At 67.4% G+C, this 27,492-nt stretch overlaps 1 protein-coding gene across 4 annotated transcripts; it reads right to left on the reverse strand.

Moving 5' to 3' along the window:
- Positions 1-27,347, reverse strand: PLXNB2 (plexin B2). Of its 4 annotated transcripts, none has more exons than XM_069581840.1 (38): positions 27,243-27,347; positions 16,767-16,819; positions 12,334-13,419; positions 11,825-12,007; positions 11,601-11,729; positions 11,011-11,111; positions 10,780-10,906; positions 10,123-10,282; positions 9,397-9,511; positions 9,219-9,327; positions 9,042-9,143; positions 8,597-8,689; positions 8,114-8,195; positions 7,868-8,028; positions 7,630-7,778; positions 7,358-7,466; positions 7,079-7,215; positions 6,729-6,899; positions 6,232-6,361; positions 5,918-6,145; positions 5,613-5,789; positions 5,387-5,526; positions 5,205-5,305; positions 4,807-5,036; positions 4,541-4,722; positions 4,138-4,204; positions 3,823-3,969; positions 3,173-3,329; positions 2,938-3,038; positions 2,782-2,866; positions 2,517-2,671; positions 2,272-2,432; positions 2,051-2,198; positions 1,613-1,677; positions 1,370-1,445; positions 958-1,032; positions 720-858; positions 1-635 (listed from the first exon to the last, which is right to left on the reverse strand). In XM_069581840.1, the coding sequence occupies exons 3-37, from the start codon at positions 13,405-13,407 to the stop codon at positions 754-756; spliced, it is 5,532 nt and encodes a 1,843-aa protein (XP_069437941.1). In that variant the 5' UTR covers positions 13,408-13,419; positions 16,767-16,819; positions 27,243-27,347; the 3' UTR covers positions 1-635; positions 720-753. The 4 variants fall into 4 exon arrangements, with proteins under 4 accessions (XP_069437941.1, XP_069437939.1, XP_069437938.1 ...); XM_069581838.1 differs by lacking the exon at positions 27,243-27,347 and adding an exon at positions 20,362-20,580; XM_069581837.1 differs by lacking the exons at positions 16,767-16,819; positions 27,243-27,347 and adding an exon at positions 16,272-16,422.
- Between the last annotated feature and the right edge of the window lie 145 nt (positions 27,348-27,492).

Below are 27,492 nucleotides of genomic sequence, written 5' to 3' on the forward strand. Positions count from 1 at the left end.
TGAAAAAAACAACTGTATTCGATTTACAATTCACAAGATTTACAAAAAGGGTTGGGGTGGTCCTGGCAGACCCGCTCCTGGCCCCCCAGACCTGGGCAGGGCCTCCGGGTCAGCCTGTCTGACAGGCCGAGACCAGGACCCCCCGTCTGCTGGGGCCCTTCTGGCCGCCTGGGCCTCGACGTCTGACGTCCAGCTTGACCTTTGAGGTGGGGCCTGCAGCACGGAGTCCCCGGAGTGCCGGCACCCCGCAGGGCAGGCCTGCGAGATCAGCGAGGCATCGTACCGCTTCTCTGCCTCCGTCAGGGCGGGACGGAGGCACACAGTCCGGGCACTGGGTCCCGGGGGCCGCAGGCACTCAAGCCCCGCCGCTGGAGGCCAAAGCCAGGTGTCTGAGGCGGCTGCTGGTGCTCGGGGAGGGGACTGAGGCCTGACTGCCCGCAGCAGCCCAGCGTGGCACCGGGGCGTAAGGCACGTTTTTCGAATCACTCAGGAGACACTGGATGCTGGTTCTTCTAGAGGGAGCTGGTGTTGGCGGCGCCCGGCTCTATTGCTCAGGGAAAGATGCTAACGTGGCTACAAACGCTGAGAGGGGGCAGTCCCCCGCCACACACACTCGGAAGCCCGGGGCTGCTCCTCTGCCGGAGAGAGAAGGGGTGAGCCCTGCCCACTCAGCCCCGTCCCCCAGGGCTGCCCAGCGCCTGCCACCGCGCGTCACACACCTGTGTCCCAGACCGTGATGCTGGAGGTTGGAGATCAGAGGTCTGTGACCTTGTTCTCAAGCGCAGCTGCGATCTGCTGGAGCCTGAACGCCAGCTGCATCTTCTGGGCAGCGGGGTCCTCCTCCAGGGCGTTGATAATCTTGGTTGGGGGAGGGGGGTGCAGGTGATGTCAGATCACAGCCCAGGGGAGGGGGTGCCTGATGAGCGCTGCCATCCCTGGGGAGGCCGGGCCCCCTACCTCGTCATAGTACTTCTGCGTGTACTGGTAGAGCTGGTGCAAGGCCACGAGGGTGTTCAGGGAGTCCGTGTGTGCCTGAAGGGCCGGGACAGGGGCTGCATGACCCACGGGGGCCAGAAGCCGTGCCCCAGGGGTTGGGCAGATACGAAGGGGCCCCCTCCAATCCCATCACAACACTCAGACACACAGCGTGCCAGGCACAGACAGCTTCCCATCCACGCGGGCCCCGGGCAGGCAGGGCTGGCTCAGAGCTGCCCCAGCGCACCACGTGTCCCGGCGCCTCTCTGGGTCCTGTGGGTACATCACCTGCCCCTAGGGCTGACTCCTGCCCGCCCCCCGCAGGGCCTTCAGGGTGGGGCAGGGGGCTAATCCTGGGGTGTGGGGTCCCCCCGTGTTCCCTGTGCCCCCTTACCCGGGAAATCTCTGCCAGGTGTGTGTTCATGTCCTGGTCGCTGACCTGCACCATCTGCCGGATCCCCTTGTAGTAGCTGTGGGGGAGAGAGAGTTACGCCGGGTGGGGGGACTGGAAGTGGGGGCAGTGGTCCCCAGAGGTTGGGCCCTCCTCCTGATCACAGGCACCACCCAGGGGCCCCACTGGGTGGGCGCTGAGGGTGGGCAGGCGGGGTCTGGCCTGGCAGGCGGGTGCGGGACTCACTCCTCCACCATCTTCTTGTAGGTGGAGATCTCCTTGGCGTAGAGGAGCTTGTTGCTGGGAGAGTCCTGTTGGGATTGGAGCCCAGTGACACCCAGGCCAAGACACCCAGAGGAAGAAGGGTGTGCGGGGTAAGGGCTCCCACAGGGTAGCTGCCCCGCCTGGCCACAGACCTGACAGTGTTTTTGTTGTTTTGTAATTTACAGTAAAACTCACTCTTACACGTGGAAGGGGAAGGACAACAGGGTCCCTGACTGCCAGAGGGCCGCTCCCCACAGGGCCTCCCATCACGCCAGGGACGGGCACCTGCCTGCCTCCTGGCCTCCAGCCTCACGTGCAAACCCACACCTGAACTGACCCCCTCAGCCCGCCGCCGCCTGCTGCCCTGACGCCCCCAGGCCCAGGGCCCCACCCCGCCGGGCGGCCCGCAGCTGCACGCACGCGGCTCAGCTTGTGCTCTGTGCGTGTGCAGGCGTCCATGAAGGTCTGCGCGATGACCGACAGGGAGGCGTCCACCACCTCGTGGACGTGCACGTCGAAGATGAAGTGGGGGTTCTTGAGGATGTTTACCCAGAAGCGGAGCGGTAAACTGAGGCAGAACAAGAAGGCATGAGGAGGCACCTCCGGGAGCAGGCAGGCAGGCGGGGTGGGCAGACCCCCACCTGTTGGTCTTCCAGATGTGGACGGTGTCCTCATCCCTGATGTCGTGCTTCTCTGCCTGCTCGTCCAGGAAGTCGAAGAAGTACTTGACCGCCGGCGGCACCGCGTTCCCGGGCGCCAGCACGCTTTGGAAGAAGTTGTCCACGAACTGCTGCAGCGTTCCCTGCGGGGCGGGGCGGGGTCAGCTCGTCCGGGTGGCGAGGGGAGGCGGGCCGGGCCTGCCGCCCACAGGCCCTGCGAGGCGCACCTTGACGGAGAGCAGGCGGGTCAGGTAGATCTCGGTGATGGCCTTGGTGCGCTCCTTCTCCTTCACGCTGCCGCGCTTGCACTTGCCTTCCTCCACCTCGTCCGTGGGCCGCACCAGGTGCCACACCCGATTCTCCTCCTCCAGGAGGGCATGGCCTGTGGGAGCGGCTGCTGAGGGACGAGGGCCAGAGCCCAGGGCCGGGGCCCTAGCACCGGGCTCAGGTCCTCAGGGGCCAGGAGGGGCCGGACAAGGGGAAGGGACTCACGCTCCCCAGGCAGGTCCTGCTGGCTGTCCTCGGGCTGCTGGGAGACCCCCACCTTGGACAGGATGAGAGTGGCTCCGTCCCGGACCTGGGGAGCAGAGGCGTGACGGCCAGCTCTACACCCCACCCTCCGGGGGCCCTCCCCGCCGCCACACTCACGTTGTAGTGCATCAGCGTGTTGACACGCCGCCACCGGCCCTCCCGCTGAGAGGTCAGGTCCAGGTCTGACAGGATCTGGGCTGTGGATCCAGGACGCCACTCTGTGGGAGGACACAGCCCAGCTCCAGGAACCCCAGCCCAGCCCACCCGGCCCGGCCTCCCTCTTGCCACCCCCACGGCCCGGCCGACCCAGCTTCTCTAGGCACAGAGCCAAGCCTCCAGGGATGGAGCTTACCGAGGACCACACTGTCAGCCTTGGGCCAGCGGGAGCAAGGCTGTGTGCGGTACACCTGGTCGATGATCTTCTCCTTGACCTGGGAGATGGTGTCACAGTTGAGGACCTTGACCGGAACTGCATCGACCCCTTCATCCTGGACGATCACGCTCACCGTCTGCACAGAACAGAGGAACAGCTGGGGAGGGGCCCTCGCCCTCGCTCGCCCCAGACTGGAAGCAGGTTTGGGCCTCCTCCTGATGGCAACCTCTCTGGTGGAGGTCAAGGGGCAGAGCATCCTGAGCCCTGACAATACCGGGGGCCTCATCTTCACCTGCACTGTGGCTCAGCAGGACAGACAGCAGGGGGCTGCTCACGCGCAACTATCACAACACACAGGTAATCACAGGAGCACACGCCAAGCACCGCTTCCCCGTACACGCTTGGTGCGCCGGGCCCCACACATGCCTGCAGCAGCCTGGGAACCCAGGCAGCCGGCCTGGGGCTGTGGCCCCTAGAGCCCCTCTCCAGGGATCCAGGACCCAGACCCCTCCCTGGGCAGGGGTGGGCCCAACACAAGGCACGGGTGCTAATGTAAGTCCATGAAGGAAGCAAGTGGCATCCAGTTTCTGGTCTTGAGGCTGGCCCAGAACCCAGCCCTGGGGGCTCACCAGGGGTGTGTACTCCACGTCGTCCCCCAGCAGCCCCGTGTCGTTTAGGGTGTACTTGGCTTTCTTCTGCACGGCGTCCACCGGCCCCTTCTCCACCTGATGCTTGATAGCCTTGAAGAGCTTGTACAGCGGCTCCCCTGCACTATCCTGGAGCAAAGTAAGGTGGCTGAACCAGGGGTGGGACTGACCGCACCAGGGTGGGAAGCAGACCCATCCAGATGGAGCTGGGCCGCAGGAAGGTGGACACTGGAGGGTTCCAGCACCCCCTGGGACCTCGACCTTCCCCCACCCGGGGCAGAGCTGGGTGGGACCCACCTTGAGATACTGGTACAGGCAGATAGACATCCAATTAGACAGCATTCTCTCCACGACTGTCTCAGACCTGAAGGTGCAGAAAGGCTTTGTACAAGGGACCCGCTAGTGTCCTGAAGACTAGCTGGCTCTTCCAGGTACCCGGGCCAGGTGCAGCAGCCCAGACTCCGTCCACATCCCGGGTCTCCGTCTCCTGCAGTGACCAGTCTCCCAGGGCCCTCAGGGAGGGCATTTCATCTTCCACCCCATGGGACAGCGCTGACCACACAGGAGCAACGCCTCCTTCCGCCCTACTCACTAGCCCTGGCTACACCTGCTGGCCAGCCAGGTGCCTGGACAAGCCTGTGCGTCCCGCTGCACCGCTACCCCAGGCCCCCGAGGCGGGCCCCCGCCCTGCCGCACACACCTGCGCAGCATCAGCTTGGGGTTCTTGGCCACCACGTACTGCTCCATGAGCTCTAGGAAGAGCGTGCGCATGATGTCTGTGTAGTACTCCAGCTTCCCGTGCAGCGCCACGGTCAGCAGCGACGCAAAGTAGACCTTGGCGCGGGCCGAGAACTCCCGCTGGTTCTCCAGGGTGTGGATGAACTGAAGGGCAGACCGGTCAGAGCCCCGCCCCCGGAGGCCCCGCCCCACCCGGAGGCCCCGCCCCCACCCAGAGGCCCCGCTCACGTTGATGAGGAAGCACTTGCTGTTGAGCAGGTTGGAAAACTGGTAGAGCGCCTGCTCCACCACGGGCCGCCGAGACTCGGGGATGTCCAGCTTGCCCGTGATCATCACGTCCTTGTCGCCGTCCTTGGAGGGCAGGAAGAAGACGCGGTCGGTGTAGGTCTTGTAGTCCAACACGGGGATGCCTGCCTCGTGCACGTCGTTGGTCTGGTCCTCCATCTCAATCATCAGGTCTGCAAGGGGGTCGGGGTAAGGCACGTATGGCCATCGCTGGCCGCCCGCCCGCCCCCACCCCGAGCTCCCCCTCTCCCGGGACCCGCCCCCCGAGCCCCCCTCGCCCCCCTTCCCCGGGATCCGGCCCCTGAGCCCTGCTCTCCTGGGACCCGCCCCAGAGCCCCTACCGGTGAACTCCTTTTTGCAGCGGTCCCGCACACTTTCCTCCAGGCCCTCCAGCTGGGACTTGATCTTCTCATACTCGCGCTCCGCCTGCTGGCTCTTCCTCCTGGGGGCACAGGGAAGCTCCTGGGACCGGCCTGGGTGGTGCCGGCCGGTGGGCGTGGCCAAGGGGTGGACGCCGGCTCACCAGTAGCAGTAGACAGACACAGCGATGACAGCCACCATGGGCCCGATGACCAGCGGCAGGATGAGGCTGAGGGGCACGTCACTGGCGCGCGTGTCGTACTCTACTCGGCCCAGCACCCACTCCCGCGAGCCAAACTTCACCTGCGTGGGGAGGGGCTCAGCAAGGACCAGGGGCCACACCAAAGACACCCCCGTGCGCACCCCGGCCCGCGGCCCCCCACACGCACAATGAACTCCGGCAGGTTGTGGGCCGTGTCTCGCTTCTGCCTCCGCTTGGGAGGGGGCTGCACCTCCGGGGGCTCGCAGTACAGGTCCGTCTCCGTCAGCGTCTTCATGACGCAGCGCTCGGCACCCACGAAGGCTTCAGCCTCGTGAATGGTCATGGCCTTGTTCAGGTTGGTGCCCTGGGGTGGGGGTCGTCACAGTGACCAGGAGGGCATCAGGGAGGCCCCGAACAGCTCAGGCCAGGCCTTGGGCTGCTCCCTGCCCACACCACTCAGGACCTGCCCGCCAGGGCTGTGCTGGTCCTCACCCTCGCGTGAATGAGCTTGTTGACTTGCTTCTTGACACCCCCGGTGAAGTTCTCGAAGGTGGGGTCGGCAACGTACTCAAAGGCACCAGCCTCCGTCCTGAGCAGGGCCTGGTGCCCGTCCATCCGGATGAGCGCGGTGAGGTTGTAGGCCTCGGGCTCCTCGGGGACGGCCGGGGACAGGAACACGACCTTGGAGTCGTTGTGGAACACGTACTCCGTGCCCACGACCTGAGGGCCAAGGCGGGACCTTTAGGCCACCTGGCACGGTGGGCCTCCAGCCCTGGCTTGTACCTGCAGCGGGCACCAGGACTGACCGTCACGGAATGCAGCGGTCCGGTCTCCCGCCGCTGCCTCCAGGACTGCAACGGCTCAGCTATGACGACCATGGCGAACCTCTGGATCAGGCTGAAACCCTGTCCTGTGACGTTGATGCTGCGGCCACCGCTGAGGGACAGGGAGGAGACAGCGCCAGAGTGGCACACCGGGCACGGCGAGTGCCCTGCAAGGCTCCGTCCCTGACCCCACCCACCACGACCTGGGGCATACTTGCAGGCCAGTGTGAGCACAGACCTGCCTTGCAGCAGGTGTGCCCGGAGCACTGCCATCCTGCACTGTGAGAGGGCAGGGAGGCTGTCCACCTGGGTGTCTAGGGGGAAGGGACCTGGGGGGACAGGGGGGAGTGTTGGAGGCCTCCTGTCCGCCAGACCAGCATCTGCCAATCCTCACGAGGCTGGAGGGCAGAGAGCGCCTGGGGAACAGCTGGATGGGGTGGGTGTAGGGGGCACCTGTTACCAAGGGGCCCCTGTCACACCTGACAAAGCTCCGCAGTGGCTCGAAGGCCCGCAGTACTGGATTCTCACGGTAGGTGAAGGTGATACCAGGGCCGGGCACTTCGGAGCCCCCATAGTAAATCTTCAGGGCCAGCTCTCCCGGAACCGCCTGGGGGCCAGTGACACACTGAAGCTGGGCCCCAAACTGTGTCCTGAGGGTGTGAGAGCCGGTCAGCGTCAGCCCCACCTGGGGACCACCCCAGCCCCAGGCCAGTGGGTCTGCCTGGGGCTACCTCCTCCAGGATGGACACAGGGTCATGGCCGGAGGGCCCTCACCCTGTCCCCAGGACCAGGGTAGACCAGTATTTGGCGACCCGTGGGTGACACCCACACGTTACAAGGGACGCCATTGAGGGTCACTCTCACGTCTTCCTCAGAGCCTGTGTCCAGGTGGGTGCCACTGATGGTCAGCGTGGTGCCGCCCGCCTGCGGCCCCTGCTTGGGCTCCACACTGCGGGGCTGGGGCTGCTGGAAGAGGGGCAGGGCGCCTGGCTCAGGGCTGGGTGGGGACGCAGGCCCTCCGCCCAGCTCGGGCCTCCCCTGGGCCACAGCCGCCGTCAGGAGGCCCCCAGACCCTGCCCACATCTGTGCTGGCCTGCCAGGTACTTACCTGGTAGGTGAACTGGGCATGAGGAGGTGAATGGCCGAGCTTTCCGTTGATGTCCACCTCGACACCGCCTGTCAAGGGTGCCTCTGCAGCCTCGATGGTGCACACAATCCTGCGGGGTGGCAGGCAGGTTGGCACACTCTGTGGGTGTGCAAGGCCTGGGCACCCACGCACACCTGAACCACGTCTTCCCTCTCCATGCCCCCCAGTCCTCTGGCCCCACAGGACAAGACCAGCCCAGCCCTGGGAGTCCAGGTCATGGACTGCCCACTCACCGCGTGGACACGGAGTACCGTTCTGGCTCAAAGGCACAGTTCTGGCCAGCCACGGTGACCCTCTTCACGTCGTCTGCTCTGACCCCCAGGTTTGACCCAAGGATGGTGACGCGGATGCCTCCGCCCAGTGGACCGGTCTCAGGCTGGATCTGAAATTGGCAGAGCCTGGCTGACCCGAGGGTCCCGGGGCAGCAGAGCTGGAGCTCTCCTGTGGGTGAGGGGGGTGTGGGGGGCTCACCCTGGTGACGACGGGTGGCGGGCACTCGGAGGTGGCGTTGCTGCACAGGGCCTCGTACACACAGCGGCTCTGCCCGCTGCACCACACGCAGCGGTAGGCGGGGTCAGCGGCCAGGCACAGGCTGCAGTCGCTGCGCCCGAAGGAGCAGTTGTAGAGGGTCACTGCGGAGGGAGAAGCCGGCAGTCGGCAGGGCTGTCCTGCCTCCCGCGCCTGCCCGCCCGCCCGCCCAGCCTCCCGCCCGCCCACCTTGGAGCCGGCTGTCAACATTCCTGCCAGAGGACTTGACGTACAGGTGCAGGGCCAGCGTCTCGTTGGCGTCGTGGGTCAGCTAGGGGCACACAGGGACACACTGCACCCCCTGCTCCCACGAGGTCCCGGACAGCCAGGACCACGTGTCCCCGCACGGCGGAGGGTGATTCCCATTCCAGGGAGCCGGGGGACACGGGGACGCCCCGAAGCCGTGCCTGCCTGCCGCCTGCTTCCTCAGCAGGGTGGTGTGGTGGGCCTGACCTCCGCACCCCTCAAGCTTGTAGCTGCTCAGTCGCACAGTCGCGTCCAACTCTGTGCGACCCCATGGAGGTCAGCACACCGAGCCTCCCTGTCCTTCACTGCCTCCTGAAGCCCGCTCAGACCCGTATCCATGCAGTCGGTGACGCCATCGAGCCGCGGAGGGGACTGGCCGCCTCCGCGGGGTCCACCAACCCGGCCCACCCACCCAGGGAGGCATACCTTTGGGGTCCGAAAGGAGAAGGTTCCTGGCTCCTGGGTGCTGACCGACGCCTCAAACTTGAGGAGGTCACTGCCCACAAGCAGTGGGGAGCCCTGCCAGACAGGCCAGTCAGGACACTCCGGGCCGGGCCACCCCACCCCACCCCGCCCTGGGCGCCGGAGCCCGCCGCACCACACAGCTCCCAGGCCACGGGGGCGTCCCCACCCAAGGAAAACTGCCGCAGCGCAGTCCCCGCCTGGGCCCACGGACTGCTCCCTTCTGACCAGCACTTGCTGCCGGGGTTTTGAACGCGCAGGGCCCGTCCAAACGCCGCCCATCCTCCCAGACATCTCTGCCTCCCCCACACACTGGGCCTTGAGCGCCAAGCGGGGATGGTTTCCGGTCTGCAGGGGCCAGGCCCGGAGTAAGCCCCACCCCCAGGCCTGGGCCCCGCAGCACCCTCACCTGCACCGTGTCCAGGTTCTTGCCCTGGAAGGTCACATCCGTCTCGTGGTTCATGGGGATGACCAGCGGGCTGGGGTTCAGGAACTGGGGGCAGTCGTCCTCCTGGGGAGGGGGAGCAGTCAGGATCTGCCCGGCCGAGGCCGAACAGCTGGGCCCCCGGCGGCCCCGGGCCCTCACCATGTGGGCGCCAACGACGCCGTCCTCGGGGCCTGGAGAGGCCTGCTGACACGCGTGCTCGAGCAGTGCCCACTGGCAGGTCCAGCGATTGCTGGAGCAGGAGATGCACCTGGAAGAGGGGGCGGTGAGGGGCATGGGGGCCGCACGGGGGCCAGGGGCGGGCGGGGGAGCCACTCACGGCAGGTTCTCCTGCAGGCTCATGGCCTCCCGGCAGTCGTAGAAGGGATACTGGTGGGAGGTCAGGAAGACGTTGCCGCGTTTGAAGTGGAGCCGGATGGTTACAGCCACATGATCTGCGGAGGGACAGCGCTGGGTGGGGCCGTGGGCTGGGCTGGCCCGTGGGGGACGGGAGGCTAGAACCGGGCCTCCCGTGGTCCCAAGCCAGCCTTGCGTCAGTCTCCCACAGGACACCAAGTGCAGAGATCCTGGCTGGAACTGACCCCGAGGGCTCAGCCAGGCCTCCGTCAGATCCCAGCTCTGGTGTCGTGCTGCCCGCCCCCCGCCGTGAACCGCTAGCCATCTTTCCGTCCCTGTGGGCGTCAAGGGCCGCGACTCCCTGGCGTCTAGGGCAGAGTGCTTGCCAGATCCCGGCCATGTCACTGCACGGGCCCTGCCTTCACCCGTGAGCTGGCTTCCACCACCCCATGTGCTCAGGGGACAAGCTCGGCACCAGGCCTGGCCTCCAGGGACAGCCTCACCCATCTAAGCTGGCTGGGGTGGGGGGTGGGGGCGGGGCAGGTGCCCATCACACATTGCTTGCATGCCACCCGGCCAGGGTACGGCCCTGGGGTCTCAGTGAGCACCCGGGGCCGGTCGGGGTGGGCAACCTGGGGTCTCAGTGGGCAGCCTGGGGTGTCAGTGGGCACCCGGGGCCAGGCTTGGCAGGCGGCAGCAGATGCCTCACCCTGGCCGGGCGGCGTGCGAGGGAGGCTGCTCCTGCTTGGCGAGTTGCAGACCACGGTGCCCTCCTGCAGCCGTGCGGGGTGAGGCGGCGATCCTCCAAAGAGGCACAGCAGCGTGTCGTCGTCACTCAAGGCCGGGAGGGGGCTGACAGTCAGCTGCACCTGGGAAAAGGCTGCGCCGCTCACGCCAGGACTCTTCCGTCCTGACCTGGCGAGCGAGCCACCTCCCAGCCCAGCCCTGCCTGGGCTACCTGTCCCCTGGTTTGCTCTCTGGCCGCCCTCCTGAATGTGGACCCCTGCCCCCTGGAAAGCTCTCTAGAACCCAACTCCACTTCCCCTGAATGGGACCCCCTTGGGTCACTCCAGGGACAGGGCCTGGGTCTGCCCTGGATTCTCAGGGGTGCCCCAGGTCAAAGGGGACCACGCAAAGGACAGAGTTCCTGTGCCCAGGCTCAGCACCCACAGCCAGGAGCACGGCCCCGTGTGGCTCCTGGCCATCCCCACAGCCTGGGTGAGGGGCAGCCATCCCCACAGCCAGGAGCACGGCCCTGTGTGAGCCCCCGGCCATCCCCACAGCCAGGACCACGGCCCTGTGTGGCCCCCGGCCATCCCCACAGCCTGGGTGAGGGGCGGCCTTGCCCCCACCCCCCGCCACTCACCTCCCCCTGGGCCTGGCGGCTCATGTTCTGCGGCTGGGCCCCGGTGATGGCCACGCAGGACTCGTTGCGGCTCCACAGCCAGTGGCCGCTCTCATCCGCCCGGGGGCACTCTGCCTTCCTGGTGCAGCTGCGAGGGCGGGGGGGCAGTCTTAGCCTGGTGCCCATTAGGCCCCGGGGCGGGGAGGGGCTGCACACCCAGATTCTGGGTGGGGCCGAGCCCCAGGCACTCACCGGCCCTCAACGACACACCAGCCGCAGTAGGGGTCCTGTGAGCTGTGGCAGTGAGCGCAGCTGGAGAAGCTCGCACACTCCTGCACGAGAAGCCGGAACACCTGAGGGCACCAGGCAGCCAGCGTGACTACGGACGGCCTCCAGCCAGAGAGGACCCCCCCAGACACCGACGCCCGGGACCACCGGCTCAACCCCACCTTTACCCGCTAAGCCTTAGGAGCCTCAACACCGACACAAGACTGAGCAGGGACGGCTCCGGGCAGCCCGGGAGGCTAGACCTCGCCCGGGATCAGCTGGCGCCGGGTTCCAAGGAGCCCTTGGTTATGGCACCTCCCTGGTGCCCATTGCATCAGCCCCCAAGAGACTGTGGGACTTGGGCCATCTGAGCTCACAGCAGTGGCCCCTCAGCCCAGCTTGCCGTTGGGGAAGGCCTACTTTGAGCTCTGATCCTCTGGTCAGGTGGGCCAGACAGATACAGAACAGACAGCAAGTTTCAAAGGCGGGAAAGGTGCTCAGAGACGTGGTCGGGGCCCGAGAAGAGGGCCGTCCGTGCCACGCCGCCAGGCCCCGCTGCAGGGCCCAGGGCCCACCTTGTCCTGGGTCATGGCGTACAGGCTGGCCTGGTCTGCGGCCAGCACCAGGTCTCTCTTGATCCTCTTGTTGATCTCCACGAGGACGGCGCCGTACTCCGTGGAGCTGCCATCCGGGGCAAAGTACACCTGCGGGCGCGGAGGCCGGCGCACGGTGAGGGCGGGGCTGTCCTGTGCACTGAGGACCCCTCCGGGAGCCACCCTGCCCCAGCCCTGGGCCTCACCTTGAGGACCCGGCCATCCGAGGTGCCCAGAAAGGCGATGGTGTGGCTGTTCTCGGTGGTCACGGTCACGGCCGTCAGGTTCAGGCCTCCACGGTGCAGTACGGCCTTGGCCGAGAGGCCATCGTGGCTGCCCAGTGGGTAGGGCAAGTGTTCCGAGCCACACAGGAAACTCTCGCTGGCACCCTGCGGACCACGGCGTCAACGCCTGCCCGAGGCCTCTCCCCCGCGATGGCCCCCAGCACTCAGGGCCCCACACACGCCCCAGAACCAGCCCGGGCACACAAGCACCCCTGGGTGCTCACTGCTCCAAGCCCCCACCCGCGGTGTACCCGACACCTGGGAGAAGAGGCACCCATGTGGGTGTTCATGCTGACCTGCCCGTGGAGACACTGCACACACACACACACGGCCCTCACCACAGGGAGGCATGTGGACACGTGTCAAGCAGGGCCACATACAGACCCACCGCGTGTGGCCCAAGCCCCCGTGAGAATGCTGAGGCCACATACCGGCCCGTGTCCACCACACTGGATGTCGCCGTGGAAGGGCTTGTAGAAGGTGTCGCGGGCCACCTCTCGTGCGCCCGTGTAGCAGGCATCGCGGTTGGCCTCCATCCTGCGGTGGACCTCGTCCAGTGGGAACAGGCAGAGGCCGGTCCGAGGCCCCCTGCCGCCCCGGCCGTCCGTGCTGAAGACGGCGTACAGCACCCCACCGGAGCCCGGCCGGTCCACCGAGGCCGCCAGGCAGGTGCCGAAGGCGGGGGCCTGGGCGTCACCGGCGTCCAGGCAGCGCAGGTCCATCTCCAGGTAGGAGTAGTAGAAAGGGTCTTGCTTGCACATGCGCGCCAGCAGCGTGCGGTTCCGGGACGGGTGCTTGTCCTGCTGGTTGAAGACGAAGAAGACGTAGGGGCCGTCCTCAAAGGCGGCCACGAACTGCTGCGTGTTGGAGGACATGTAGCCGGCCTTGTAGGTGGCATGGTCCGTGTAGGCCTCGAAGGCCTCCCGGCCCTCGGTCCGGTCCAGGAGGCGGGTGCTCACAATGACCCCGTTGTCGTGCGGCCCGTTGCCCTTGCCCACGAACAGCAGGCGCTCACCGCCAGGGTCCGCGGCGCTCACCAGGCCCACGGTTGCCACGCTCTCGTCATTGCTGGCCACAAAGGACTTCTCGCCGCTGCCATCTTCGTAGAAGAGGCGCATGGAGATGTTGCCCAGGGCGCGCAGCGCGCAGATGCCCTTGAAGAGGCTGCCGCACTCCACCAGGCGGCTCCGGGGAGGATCCAGCAGCAGCAGCTGGTTGACGTTGTCAGTCAGCACGGCCTCGTGGCACTGACTCACCTCGATGGGAGGCGTGCACTTCTTGTTGTCCAGGGCCGGGCCCGTGGCCGCCCGCTGCTCCAGCTGCAGGTCGGCACTCAGCTGGTAGAGCGTGTTCACCGCGCCCACGTACACCATGCCCGACGCCTCGTCCACCACCAGGTGGTTCAGCTCCGTCTCGCTGCGGAAGAAGTCTAGCTTGCGGGGCCGCAGACTCGCGCTCGTGCCTGCCAGGCCCAGGAGGGCCAGGGCCCAGAGCTGCAGCGCCATTGCCCCTGCACCCTGTGGGAAGAGAGGAGGGTCAGGGCTGCGCGGGCCTGGAGGACCCACCCGCTCTGTTCCTGGCGCCCAGCCCAAGACCCACTCCCTTCCCTGCCTTCCCGCCCCTCTGGCCAGACACACCCACTCTCAACTCCAAGGAGACCATCTCCCAAGCCTCCTCAAGAGGACCACCCTGTGACCTAACCTCTGATGGGCCAGGCTACCAGCGCTGCAGCTCCAGGCCTGGGTGTGGCCAGCCGCCCCAGAGGACTGTGCCCTGGCCTTCGCCCCCAGGTTACTAGAGCACCTTCAGGCTCACCTTGAGACAACAGAGCACCTCCTCCAGAAAGTCTCTCAGGCACTCATGTCCCATGACCCCACAGCGCGGGTGATCTGAGAGGCACCACCTCCAGACCACATTCCCCACAAGACCCGAGCCGACAGGCCCTGAACGTGCAAACAGGACCACACACCTGTTCTGCGCCTGACTCTCAGCACACAGTGGGATCCGACTGGAAACAGCGGAACTGCGAGGACTGTAGCCCGGCCTGCCTCCCTGACTCCCACCCCCACCCCCCATGGCCACGGCAGTCCAGGCACCCTGCCTGTGCCCTGCTGGGGAGACCCTCAGGTCTCTGAGAAGGGGACCCCAGAGTCTGAGAGTGGTGCTGCATGTGGGCTGCAGCAGGCCACGTCAGTGTGCAGGGATCTACTTGAGCACACGCCCCTGTGTGGGTATGCAGGCCCGTTCCCGTGTCTGTGTGCATGAGGGCTAAGCTCAGGGTTGCCAATGTGCAGGCCTCTCTGGGTTTGGGGTGGTCCAGCACCTCCCCACCTTGGGGACCCTGATTACAATCTTGAGAGTCTCTGCCACCACCCCCTCGGGCTGCCCTCTCCCATCTGTGTCCCAGCCCTCATCCCTGGATCCCTGACATCTGCCCCGAGGGTGTCTGTGCCTGGCAAGAAGTTTAGGGCAGCCCTGTCCGTGCCCACAGGGCCAAGTGCAGACTGGCTCGGATGGCAGAGGTAACAAGGGGCCCTGGCCTCCCAGATTGCCCACACTGGCTGCTGCGGCCACCTTCGACACCACCTCCCTGGACACACTCTTATTCACTCAAGAAACAACTACTTTTGTTCTTCCCTGCAACAGCCCTTCCTGCCCAGGCCTCCTCCGGGAGAGAGAAGGCTGTCTGCTCCGTGGCCAGGGAGAGGTTTCTCTGGGGCACTGGCTTTGGCCAAAGCTACGTTGACTGGCTTCCTCTCATGGACCTGTGACTGTTACACAGAAGCAGGCCAGCTTCCTTCTTTCCCTGAGCCACTAGGAACCCCCACCCCCACCCCAGGCTGTGGCCGCTTTCCCCTCAGCACCCCCGCGCCAGCGCCCCCGGGGCACTAGGAAGCCCCCCAGCCAGGCTGCGGCTGGTCTCCATCCCTTTGTTCCTGTCTCCACCACGGCCCACGAGTCCCGTGAGCCCCCGGAGGAGGCGTAGCCAAGAACCAGGTGACAAAGCCTCCTCATTCCAGAGCCACCGGGGGGCGCCGGCGGGCCCCTGCCAGGGAGGGGGGCCCTCAGTGGGACAGCGGCCCCCCGCGCAGGACGCCCTGCTCTGAAGCGCTCCCGCCTGGGCCTCCTGACAAGCTGCTGGGAGAGGAGCCATCCACAGGCCGGCGGGACGGTGTCCAGCAGGAGAGACGGCAGGGACCTGGGAAGGGGGCGGAGGTGGCCCAAGAGGAGGAGGGCGGGGCAGCCAGGGTGACCGGGCCGCGCGGAGAGGCTGGGGAGGAGCGGGAAGATTCCGCAGGCTCGCCCGGGGCAGGGGCCCCACCAGCGCACAGTCGGGGGACAGGACGCCCCGGAGGCCCCCAGGCGTGGGGCTGGGCCACCCGCCAGTCCAGGGCTGCGCGGGGCCGGACGCTCGGGCGCCTGCGGTGCTGCCCCCCCAGGCCCGGGGGCGGGCGGCCTGACCGGAGGCCCCGCCCCGCCGCCCCTCCCCCGCCGCCCCTCCCCCGCCGCCCCGCGCCCCGGCTGCCCCGCCCCGCTGGCCGGCCCGTCTCGGCCCAAAGTCCGCTCGGCCGCGCTGCGCGGGTGGTGGGGCGTCCGGGGCCTCTACTGGCGCGTCCCCCCGCCCGGCCCCGCTCACCCGCGTCCCCGCGTCGCCGCCGCCGCGACCCCGGCCCCGCTCGGCTTTGGCTCTGGCTGCGGCTCCGGCCACGGCCGGCCGCGGAATGAATGGAATGTTCCCCGAGCCCAGGGAGGGAGCGAGCGAGCGGGCGGGCGGGCGGGGGCGGGCCGGCCGGCGGGGGCGGAGCTGCGGCCTGAGCCGGAGCCGCCCCTGGGAGCAGGGGCCCCGGTCTCCGACGGATCCCTATCCAGGCCCCTCTGCCCATCGGCAAGCGGGCGGAGGACTTGAACCCACAACCGACCGATCCGGCACAACGCCCACTCCTCCGTACGCTCCTCTCCCTCGGGCCCAGGAGATGGGCGGGTCACAGAGCCTGGACTGAATGCTCTGGTCGTCCTCTGGTTAGTGGCCACTTGACTGAGCCCCCGAGCCTGCCACACCAGACGTGAGGGGTGAAGGCGCTGTGTGCCCTCACCCAGGGGACCAGATCCTGCTGCTGACTCCTAGGGGCCCAGATGTTGGGCTGTTCCCTGCCCTACCCCACCCCCAGGAGCCACGGCCAGACCTGGGCTCCCTGCCACCCCCAGGAGCCCTCTGGGCAGTGGGCAGAGTGAGACCCTCTCGCAAGCGCGGGTTGTACTGTGTCACAGGAGGGGCTAGGATTCCAGGCGGCAGCTCCCTCCACTTCCTGGACAAACAAAAGCCTCAGGTGACCTGCCTGGCCAGGCCCAGGAGCAAAGGGTGACCCACCTGACCAGGAGCCATGCTCAGGCCGCCGCACCGGAGGCGCCAGGCGCAGCCGGCAAAGCTCCCTGCGGCTGGTGTTCCTGGAACGGGCGCTTCCTGTTTTGAAGGCAGCCCGGGACCCCTGCTTGCTCACCGGGGCAGCGGGGATTTCCTCAGGGGCACCAGACGCCTCTTCCTGGCCAAAGTCCGGAGGTGCACTTCCAAGAAGTCCACAGCTCCAGCCTGCTGCCGGCCCGGAAGCCGTCTGGACATGTGCCCCTCGCTCCAGGCCCGATTCCCAGAAGGCAGCGCTGCGGTCAGTGCCCAGCTGCACTCCTGGCTCCCTGCAGAGCCCACCCTCCCACGTGAGCCTGCCAGCCCCCACAGCAGGGCACCTGGTTTTGGGCAGACGTGTGCCCGCTGGGCCTGGCCAGACAAGACCTGTGGGGACACATCATTCTGTCACTGCGTGGCTGTGGTCCCCACCACCTTCCCCAGCTTGCACTAGCCCCCACTCACCCCGGCTTCAGTGGTCCGGCTCAGTCTCTGCACCAGGCTGACATTGAGATTCTCTAAAAAGCAAAGGAGAGATGGTGGTCTCACGACAAGCCTGGCCCCTGCCTCCACGTCTGGGGAGCGAGGAGCAGCCCATGGGGCCCCAGCTGGCCTCTGCCATCCTGGAGGAAACTCTCAGCCTCCTGCCTCCTCCACCCCACCTTCAGCCCCGCCCAGACACTGGCCTCCCAGCCCCAAGCCCAGCACCCCCAGGCACACAGGTCCACTTGGTGTGTATGCCGGCATGCCCCTCCAGCCTCTGCTCAAAGAGGCAGAGAAGGGAATTCCCTGGCTGTCTAGTGATTAGGGCTCTGCACTTTCATTGACGAGGGGCTGGGTTCAGTCCTCTGTTGGGGGAACTAAGATCCTGCAAGGTACATACATCACTTTGATTAAAAGTAAAATTGTTTTCTGAAAAAACGTGCACACACAACTCCACGATTCTCCTCACTAGATGTGCGACCTTGTGCAAGCTACTTAACTTCTCTGAGCCTCTTTCCCCATCTGTGAAACCCCAGCGGTCTGTAAGAACTGAAAGATGCGGGCCTGAAAAGCCTGTCACATTGTAGCACTCAGCAAGCTGCGATTGTATCCTCTCCTCCTGGATAAACACGCCTGTGTACCCGCAGGGAGGGCCTGGTCAAGGATACTTCTCAGCGCGGAAGTATGCAACCAGAGGACCCTGAGAACCCACAGTGCTGGTGAAGATGGGTGGTCCGTGTGGACCCCGACAGAGCCCAGACCTGTTGAGGACAGTTGTGCAGAGTTCCAGGCCTCTCCACCCATGCGGGTTGACACAGACACACAGGAGTTTAATTGAGAAGCTCTAGAAGACGGCATCCAAACTGAAAGTCATGGTGAGCTTTGAGGCAGGGAGGAGGGGGCTGAGACAATAAAGCAGTATTTGCCACTTTTTGAAAACGTTTTTGCAAGATTATATTGAGTATGCACGTGCCACTGGTCTACTGAATCACGCCCCATCGCAGCCACAGACCACGGGCTCCCTGTCTGGCTTGCCAGCAGCATGCCCCCAGGCACCTCATTCCTGTGTCAGACAGCCCCCAAATGTGGGGACCAACACTGTGAGAAGGGCCCAGGGCTGGAAGGACCCCCAGCAGCTCTGAGGGAGACCAGCAGGGACAAGGCCTGCGGGTGGGGGGCGCCACACCTACGCACTTGGGGCAGGAAATCCCGCTGGCGTCCTCAGCCCCCAGCTAAGCGGGGAACGGTTAACCAGAAACAGGAGCTCGAGGCTCCAGGTGTGGGGGTGAAGGTACCTAGGCAGCCTTTGTGAAAGGGGCAAAGGCCACTCCACAGGCAAAGTCAGGGCCAAACCAAAGGGCGTCCGGATGGTGGAGCCTAAGAGAGAGCCGGGCCGGGCCTGGCCTCGAGGCTGAAGGCGGGATCCACAGCCCTGGGGCCGGAGCATGCAGCCTGCCCCTGAAGGGACATCACGTTGGCTTCCGTGTGCCCCGTGCCCTTTCCCTCTGCCTGGCATGGCTGAGTCCCCAGCCCCAGCCCTCCACCTGTTCAGATCCCTGGGAGGGGGTGCTGCATGTGTGCTGGAGGCGAGACCAAGGGAGGCTGGCCTCTTCCAAGGGACCCCCTCTTCCTAAGCCCACACACCCAGCCGCGACCTTACCTGACGGACCTGCACCAAGGGACCCACTGAGATGGACCCCCTCTCAGACTCTCCTGGAGGCGGTCCGCAGATTTCTCCTCCCGAAAGCAGGCGCCCCCAGCCCACATTCCCTTCTGAAGGACCTGGACACCTCCCTTCCTCTTGGCCCCCAGCTGCCCCATCATGTCCACCCTGCCTCCAACTGGCAGCTCCACTCACTCCTGCCATCTCAGGTGAAGGCCCCTCTCCTGAACGCCCACAGGTGCAAGGTCCTGGTGACCCCCGCCACAATCACACACACTCAATGCCACTGCCGAATCCCTTCGACCCAGGGTTATATGGGCTATGGACAAAGTTACACTGAGACTCAGTTTCCCTGTGAGGGACACGGGGGTAATGACAGCCCCAACCACAGTGTGAGGCTGGGAGGTGTAAGTGAATTTGTGCCTGGAGGAGGGATTCAGGGTGACATCAGGATGCCACTGTGCCTCTGCTTTTGCCGTCCCCCTGGAAAACGCCTACCCGCCCCCCGGAAGCCGGAGACAGCCAGCCTGACCCAGCCCTGCAGGACCGTCTCTCACCCACCATGGCCCACGGTCTTCACTGATGGGCCGGTGAGCAAGGTCTAAACACAGGATCTGGCCCAGTGGGCGCCTCCGGGTCTCAGCCCTGTGAACCACGACGGGGGCGACACACGGCGGAGGAGGCTGGACATGCACGTGCCCCCGCCCCGGGCTGGTCCCCAAGCCCCCCCCCCCCCCCGGGCTGGTCCCCAAGCCCCCCCCCCCCCCCCCCCCGTCAGTGGGTGTTCCCCCAGCCTGAGCACCAGAGGGGACAGGGCCTCCCGCACACACCCACCGCCTGGGGAGCAGAGGAGCCGCGCCCAGCCGGCCACCCCACCCCCGCCCCGCCCCGCCCCCAGGCTCCCTCCTTGGGTTCCTTTCTCCTAGGCAGCAGCCTCACCCCCTGCTCCCCCGCCAGGAAAAGGCAAACAGGAGGTGCCCACTGGGCAGGGCAGGGATCCCACCCCAGGCTAGGGCCCCCTGCAGCCCTGGGCCCCAGGAGGAGGGCCCTGGGGCGCAGGCTGGCCCTCCCTGTCACTATCATCAGCAAAACTGAGGCAGCGACGTCTCAGCGCTGAGGTCAGAACCACGCAGAGCCGCCAGATCTGCGGAGGGGGGAGCGAGGGGGGCGGGGGGTAGGGGGGCTGGCCCTTGGCAGCCTGTGGGCTCGGGCAGGGGACCCAGGCTCGGCCGACAGGGAGAAGAGGCCGTTCAGACAGAGGCTCAGGCCCAGGTGGGGTCACTCCGAGATGGTGGGGGCGGGGGCAGCCTTAGCACCGCGCGGCCGGCACTCGGGACCCCAGGACCGAGGGAGTGGAGGAATCAGCCCCTGGCGGAGAGCTCGGGGCCGCGAGTCACTCCCCGGACCCTAGGCCCGGAGGTAGCGAGGGCTGCGGTCCGGCCAGGAGCGCCGCCCCTCCCCCGCCGGGCAGCTGGCGGCGGGAGACCCGCCTGCGCTCCGCTCCCGCGACGAAAATGCAAATCTGCAATTAGCCCGGAGCGCGAAACAAATCAGAGGAAACAAAACCGGCGCTACGCCGGCAAATCGGAGCCTCCGCTGTTTTCAAAACAAGAGTGGGGAGTGGGCGCGCGCTAGGGGAGGGTAGTGTCGCGGCACCCGGGCCAGGGCGAGAGGAGTGCCGGCCGGCCCGCCGAGCGCCCTGGGGCCCTGGTCAGAGTTCAGTCGGGGAGGCGGGCGCGGCCCCAGTGGGGAGGGGCGGCCCGTTCTCGCAACCCGAGGCGGCCCGGAGCCGGCGCGGCGCCCGCGGACCACCCCTCCCGAGGCCCCGCCTGCACCCGGCGCCCCCAGGGCCGCACATGGGCCTCTAACGGGGCTCCCCCGGGCCCCTGGGCGCGCGGTCGCGGGGAGACTGACCTCCAGTTGCGATGACGGCGGTGGCGGCCACGTGGTCCCAGGGACCCGTCCCCAAGGAGCCTGGCGGGAGTCAGGCTGTCCTCCGCCGGCCAGGGCGCGGTGGGCAGCCCCGCCGGCCCCGGGCCCGAGCCCCCGCGCTCCGCTGTCCGCCAGTTACCCACTGCGGCCCCAGTGCCGCCTGCGTGACGCCCCACCCCACCCCAACCAGACTCACCGGGCAAAGGCCGAGCGATCGGCAGACACCTCCGAGCGGGGGCGGGCCGGGGCGGGCTGGGGCCTGGCTGACGTCTAGCCGGAGCCAGGCGTCAGCGCCGGGAGAGCCTCCCAAGGGACCTTCCCAGGTGTAGGTGTCACCTCCCCCTCCCCACCCGCCCGGCTGGGAGCCGCTCTTCTCCTCCCAGTAGGGCCTGAGGGAGACTGGGCAGCCTCCCCTGCAGCTGGGGCTCTGGGGGCCCAGCAGGAAAGTCACCCCTGCCAGGTGGCCAGAGGTCAAAGGCCCAAGACCCAAGGCCAAGGTGAGGAGGTGCAGAGAAGCCCCAGGGCTCTCCCTGCTGCCTGCCTGAGGGGTCTCCCGGCCCGCTCCCCTCAACCCTGTGGGCCTTCCCCACTCCAGCCACCGCAGAGCACCCCTCTGCCTTTGTCTGAGGTCACCCTCACTGGGGTCTTGTGTCCCACCCTGACCCTCAGGCACCTCTGCAGCTCCCTGGGCAAAGCCGCAGGGTGGATGCTGCCCCAGACTGATCCCATGCTGTTGGCAACAGGCCCCAGTCACTGCCTCACCCAGAGACCACCGCCTGACCCTGAGCCTGTGGAGAGAAGGCTTAGGGGAATACCGTTTCAATGAATTGTTATTCAAGAATACAAGCTGGCCCGCCAGCAGCCCACCGCCTCCTGGGCCTCCCGGGCCCTCGGGGCAGAAGGTGGGGTTTAGTGGGGCCTGGTGCCCATGGGCTCCACCGTGCTGCACGGCCTGCCCTCCTGGCAGCCCTTCTGAGTGCCAGCCGCCCATGTCGCACCTGGACTCAGTTGGGCCCTGATTCCCCCTCAGGCTTGCCCACATCCCTCCTCTGCAGAGCCGCGGCCCCCAGAACGCCTTGCAGCTTAATGCCTCTGTCAGTTTCCCTGTGCTCGCGGGGACCCCCAGATGGGCCCGCCGACCTGCCCCATCTGCTCAGCCCGAAGCCCCCAAACGCTTGCTGTGTGCCGGGGACATGGGGACGAGCCTCCCCACCCCAGGGTCAGGAGGCCTCGCGCGCTCCCAGCAGCTGGCCGGCCCTGGCCCACAGCGGCCTCAGGCCACACCTCGTGCACAGATGCGCAGCACTGGCCCTCGGGTGAATGTAGACACCCCCAGAGACCCCTCGCCCGTGGGCAGCCGGTCAGGGCCAGGCTGAGAAGGACAGGAAGACACGGCATAGGAGGCGCAGTGTGGGCTGGGCTGGCTGGCAGAGGGAGGGTGCTGCAGGGCCTTGGAGCGCAGAGTCAGGGAGGCCCAGCCGCCCTGGCTCCCAAGGGGCTCCAAAGTGAGGCGCTGCACCCCCGTCCCCCCAGCAAGCAAGGAGGCTGGAGCCGTGAAGAGGGCGCGGGGCTCGCCGCGGCAGGCATGGCCACTGACTCTGATGTCTGATGCCCGCTCCCTTTCCAGGCTGGCCCCTGCAGCTGGTGGGGGGGGGGGTGCTGGCTGGGCTGCCTGAGGCTTATGGCGGCTGCAGCTGGCCCAGGCCCAGGCCCGGCCCCGGGCCCCTTCCCAGGCCCTGTGCAGGGGCGGGAGCAAGTCTTGGGGGCGGATGGGTGAGGGCCCAGTGAGCAAGGAGCAGGCGAGGCCTGTAATCTGCCTGTCAGTCTGTCAGTTCCACGGCGGCTGCCCCAACCCCGCCTCCTACATCACGCCGAACCCCACAATTAGCCTGGGGCACTGCGCCAGGCCGGCGTGCCAGCCACCCCCAACATATCTGTGAGCACTCTCGTGCAGGCACACATCTGGGATGCCTGGGGGGTCCCTGCCTCGGGGGTCCTGGCCCTCCACCCAGGGTGTGTACGGGGCGAAGAGCCCCAGACACGACCACTCGGGCTGGGGGCATCTCGGGCAGCCCCAGCTCAGCGTTGCCCAGGGCACCCAGAAGGGCAGAGAGGCCTGGAGCGGGCCCCAGGCACCCTGCGTGGGAAGGGGGGGCCAGGCCCTCTGCGCTGGCTGCAGGGGCCATGGGGGCGGGGCCTCGCAGGGCTGGGAGGGTCTGGAGTCCAGCTGCGGGCGGGGAGGTGGGCAATGGATGGGCTCAGGGTCAGGCTCTGAGAGGGCAAAGGCGCCGGGAGTTTCCAGCGAGGAAACGCCCCAGCTCAGGCTGAGGCTGGGTGCTGAGAGGGGACTCCGCAGGTGCCAGGGGGCAGCGGGGTGGCCAGGACTGGGGGGGACACCTGGCCCTGTGATGGCACACCCTGGAAGTGGCCCCGAGGCCCTGGGGCCAGGCCCCACACCCAACCCAGCTCAGGGCCAGCTCGGTTCAGCCAGGAGCTGCCACCCACCCTGCAGGAAGCGTTGCCAGTCTCCCCCTCCGGCTCATCCTGGGCCTCCTGTCCCTCATCCTGACCTCCCTTCCTGGGTCCTGAGATGGCCACGGTGGCCCCCAGATCTGGCCTGATGCCAGGACAGGGGAGGTCTAGCCCCTCATGTCTGCTGGCCAGCCTGGGGAGAGACTCAAAGGCTAAGGGGGAGCTGGGGGCCATGCGAGGCCCTCACTGCGACCATCTGCCCTCGCCCAGGGAGGCTTGGAGACTGCTTCTCCCATCGCGGGGTGTGCGCAGGGCAGTGACCACCTTCCCGGGGCGGGCACTGGCCTCCCACAGCAGTGTCCTGGGCCTGGCCCTTCTCCAAAGCAAGCCCAGCTCTGAAAAAGCCTGGGGAGGGGGTAGAGGCAGGACCCCACAGGGCCCTGCTCTGCAACGCAGCAGGCTGGCCCAGCGGCCCCAGACCCGGGCAGAAGGCCGGTGGCCGGAACTGTCTCGGCCTTTGGGGCAGAGACACTGTGTTGACACAGGTGGCCGTCTGCAGAGCTGACATCAAACCTCTTCCCTCTTTCTTCCTCTTCCTGAGCAGGGGCTTCAGCTGGCCCGCATCAGGCAGAGATCTGAGCTCATCGCAGTGCCCCTCCTCCCGCACCCCCAGGGGAACTGCTGGCCACCTGCGCCGAGCGGCCTTGTCTCCACACCCAGAAGAGTCAAGTCCCGGGCAGGGCTGATGCCAGCACCAGGGTCAGCACCTGGGTGACACCCAAAGGCCTCACTCGGTCCCTGCGTGCCCAGGCCCAGACTCATCTAGCACCAGGATGCGCCCCATTTTAGAGGTCTCGTGATCTCAGGGGCTAAGGACGTGGGCCCCAGGCCGAGCCCTCTCCCAGGTGCCCCGCCCCACCCCAGGACCACACCTCCTCTGCCCAGCACAGCCAGCCCACAGGGTGGAGAGTTGCCAGTGATGGGGGAGCCGGTCTCCGAGAGAGGCTGCACGGAGCTGCAGAGGGGCTCCAGAGAGGCCCCGAGGGCAGGAACAGGGCCCCAGCGCCAGGGGAGGGGGCAGCCCTGGGCTCCTCCCAGGGACCAGAGGGGCAGAGCTGCGGGCGTGCGCACGGTCGCTCCGGGCTGCCCCTGAGGGTCTGGGTCCCGCCACTGTATGGGCGTGTGAATATCACGGAGGCCAGCCGAGTCCTGGCGCCCCGGGCTCGGCACTGCAGGCAGGCCAGCGGGCCCTGCCCTGCCCTTCAGACGAGCAGCTGTGCCCTGGTCTGGCGGGGGGGAGGGGGGGGCCCAGGAGAGGGCAGGGCTCCTGCCTGGTCAGCTGGGGGACCGAGGCCCTCAAAGCCTCCGGGACAGAGGGAAGCAGAAACCCACAAGAGGATATGAAACCAGCGAAGGGAAAAACCATGAAGGGGCCACATGCGGCAGGGGCAGAAGAGGGAAACGGAGTGCCCCCCCAGCCCTCCACAGCGCGGTGCCCCCCACCAATTATGGGCCACCAGCAGCCCAGTCTGTCCTGTAATTTGAAACCAAAGACGTTTAAAGGCCCCAAACACAAATAGCCATTAGCCTCAGGGGGAGGGACTTGTCCAGCCCCCACAAGAACCAGAGACTGGTCCCTGTGAAACTGCGCCCACCTCAGTGAGCCGGGTCGAGGCTGGAAGACCAGCCGGGTTCAGCTTTCGACAGGTCTGATTGCTCCTCTCCGCCCAGGACTGCTTCCCACACCAGAGCAGGCTCTGGACACAAGAGGGTCTCAGCAAAGAGGAAAACCCTACCCCCCATCCAGGAAGCCAAGGCAGGGGGCTGTGCCTGTTGCTGCAGCAAAAAGGCCTGAGACCTGACGTGAATGACAACTTCCTCCTCACAGGACAGCCCCGGGACAGAGGGCCTGGCATCGCAGCACGGATCTGCCCAGACCAGACCAGGGGCCACGTGGGGAGGTGCCGAAGCGACAGCCGGTCCCACGCCCAGCGTTCCCAGGCACCACCAGCTCGGCCCCTGCGATGTGAGCCCAAGGCAGGGAAGAGAGCACGATGCTCTGGGAACGGCCCAGGTCCCGGGATGGCTCACAGCCTGTAACCAAGCTGTCCCGGGGGCAGAGGGGCATATGCCATACGGAACCGCCCCAGGCTGCCGCCACTGCCCCTCGCCAGCCTTCCAATCCAATCTCTTCTGCTCCACTCGCCTGGGCTGCGGCCAGGCCCCTGGGCTGCGGCCCTCCAGCCCAGCTCCTCGCTTCGCCTCCCAGTGCGGACTCTCCAGGGGCCGCTGGGGGTGCGGCTGCAGGCAAGCCCGCAGGGACCCCACAGGTCACGTGACGGGTAGCAGCCCAGACAGCTCCTCGCGGGGCCCCTTCCCTGGGGAACCCCTCGCCGGTGGGACGGACTGACAGGTGGGGACGTGGAGGTGGGGGCCGGGCGGTCGGAGGGGCTTCGGCCAAGGGTGCCTCGTTAGTGGGCCAGTCAGGAGGCGGGAGAATGGTCTCAGATTCAGCCCTGGGGAACCCCAGCGCCCCACCCACTCCAGGCAGCCCAGGTCCCGCCCCTGCCTGCCCCGCCACCCTGGGACACACCGCACACCGCCAGGTGTGAGTAACAAGCCCAAGGTGTGTCCCTGGACCCAGCGCAGGAGGCAGCCTCACAGGGCCTGGGGCCATGGTGCTGAGCCCTCCAGAGGTGAAGGGGGGTCTCTGGGTGGGGTGGCTGCCCTGGGGCCCTGAGACCAGAGGTCCAGGATCCCTCCTGGCCCAAGGCCTCCCCCAGAGAACCCGGGGCAACCCCAGGCTGGCTCGACGGGCCTGCTGGGGCGTTCTCCAGGCCCTCCCACCCCGCCCCTGACCGGCTGAGCAGCCGAGGAAGGTGCTGGAGCTGCCCAGACTTGCCTGTCCCTCCCTCCTGGGGCTCTCAACCCATGGCCCCGGAAGTGGATCTCTCTCCCACGGCTGCAGCCTCCCCCTTGGGTGACTGGACACGGCTGGATAATCCAAAATAATTCCTTCTTGGCAGGCGGCCGGCGGGGGAGGGGGGACTTGAATTCCAAACCCTTGTTTTTCTCTGCAACTTCCCTCCTCTCTTGGGGCGAGGAGCCCCAGGCCAGACCTCAAGCCTCCCCCCACGCTCGGATGAAAGTGGGCCACCGATAGGTGTGCTGGGAAGAGGTGCCGAGCTCAGATCTGCTGAGAGCACCTGCTTGCTTTCAATCTTCTCCGAGAATTCCTAAAAGCTGACACGCCACAAAACATACTCCGCGGCTCGGCCAGGCCGATGCTGACCGTGCCCTCCTAGGGACCCTCTCCTCAGGGCAGAGGACCGACAGCCCCTGCCCCAGCTGCCCAACTCTGGGGCTCCCCGCTCTATGCCAGGGTGACGTCCAGGTATGGGGTCCGGCTGAGCCCCCGCCTCTGGGGGCCTTGTTCTCCCATCGAGCTTCACCCCCAGTCCTGACCCCCCGCCACAGCCCCAGGGCCCATGAGACCTTCCTTTCTCCAAGCTGGCTGGGAAGAGGAGCCCAGTGACGTGGCAGGAAGCTCTGAAGCCCTTGAGCTCAAGGACCCTCCTCAAATCTTACAAGCAACCTGAGCACAGAATGGTGGGAAAGGCCCATCTAGGAGGGCTTCCCGCAGGCGGAGGCACACAGAGGGGCAGGGTCCGGGCAGTGAGTACAGAGACTTTCTGGGTCCCAGAGTGTGCACCCAAACCTCAGACAACAAGCACCGGAACCGCGGGAGCCAGCCGCGCAGTGAAGCGGCCGGGCCGCCAGGACTCGCCCGGTGCCAGGCCGTCCTCCTCCCAGCCCGGAACCTGCACCCGCCTTCCACCCAGGCAGGTGCAGACAGGGGCGCCCAGGGTGGCCCTGGCTCATGCCCTCCTCACCAGGCCTGGGGGTGTGGGAGCCGCTAAGGTCTGACCGCGGGCCCAGCCCCTCGGGAGAGCTCCGGCTCGGCCACCCCGGAACGAGGCTGGGTGGGCGCAGGCCCGGGACTCTTGCAGGGCTAGGGCCGACCTCCGCCTTGTGCACGGATCTCGGTGGCCAGAGGGCTGGGGGGCAAGAGTACGGAGGGTCGGGAACCACAGCGTCTCCGGAGGGGCGCGGGCGGCGGGAGAGGGCGCGGCGCCCCGCTTGCGACCCTCGGCCGGGCCACCACTGGCGCCGCGAGCCTCGCCCACCGCCTGGAAGAGCGCGAGGCGGGAGGGGCCCTGCGCCGGCTGCCCGGACGGACCGACAGCAGCCGAGGCCCGGGTCGCCCTCCGCGGGGCGGCTGCCTCCCGGGTCCCCGCGTCCCGAGCGCCGCAGGCCAGGGCCAAGCGGCGCTGACGATGAAGCCCGCCCCCGGCCCGGCCGTCCGCGGGAGCGGGGCCCCGTCCCCGTACCTGCTCGTTTGCTGCGGAGGCTCGATGGCGCCCGGGCCGCGATCGGCGCAGCGCTGTGGCCCGCGCGGCTGCCATGGAGACGGGCCTTTGTGTGGCCGAGGAGGGGCCGGAGCGCGCGGGAGCAGCGGCCCCGCCCCCGGCGGGGGAGGGGGAGGGGAGGGAGGGGGAAGGGAGGGCTCGCTGGGAGAGGGAGGGAGAGGGGGAGGGGAGGGGGAGGGCCGCCGGGCGGGGCGCACCCCGCGCGCCCCCG

The sequence above is a fragment of the Ovis canadensis genome, chromosome 3, assembly GCF_042477335.2.
Source record: "Ovis canadensis isolate MfBH-ARS-UI-01 breed Bighorn chromosome 3, ARS-UI_OviCan_v2, whole genome shotgun sequence".
Taxonomy (NCBI): Eukaryota; Metazoa; Chordata; class Mammalia; order Artiodactyla; family Bovidae; genus Ovis; species Ovis canadensis.

Coding starts and splice junctions, on each gene's coding strand:
- PLXNB2 (XM_069581837.1), bottom strand. Junction 2,867..2,937: donor ACACGCTGATGCACTACAAC/GTGAGTGTGGCG, acceptor TCTGCTCCCCAG/GTCCGGGACGGAGCCACTCT. Junction 859..957: donor CGCAGAAGTACTATGACGAG/GTAGGGGGCCCG, acceptor CCCCCAACCAAG/ATTATCAACGCCCTGGAGGA.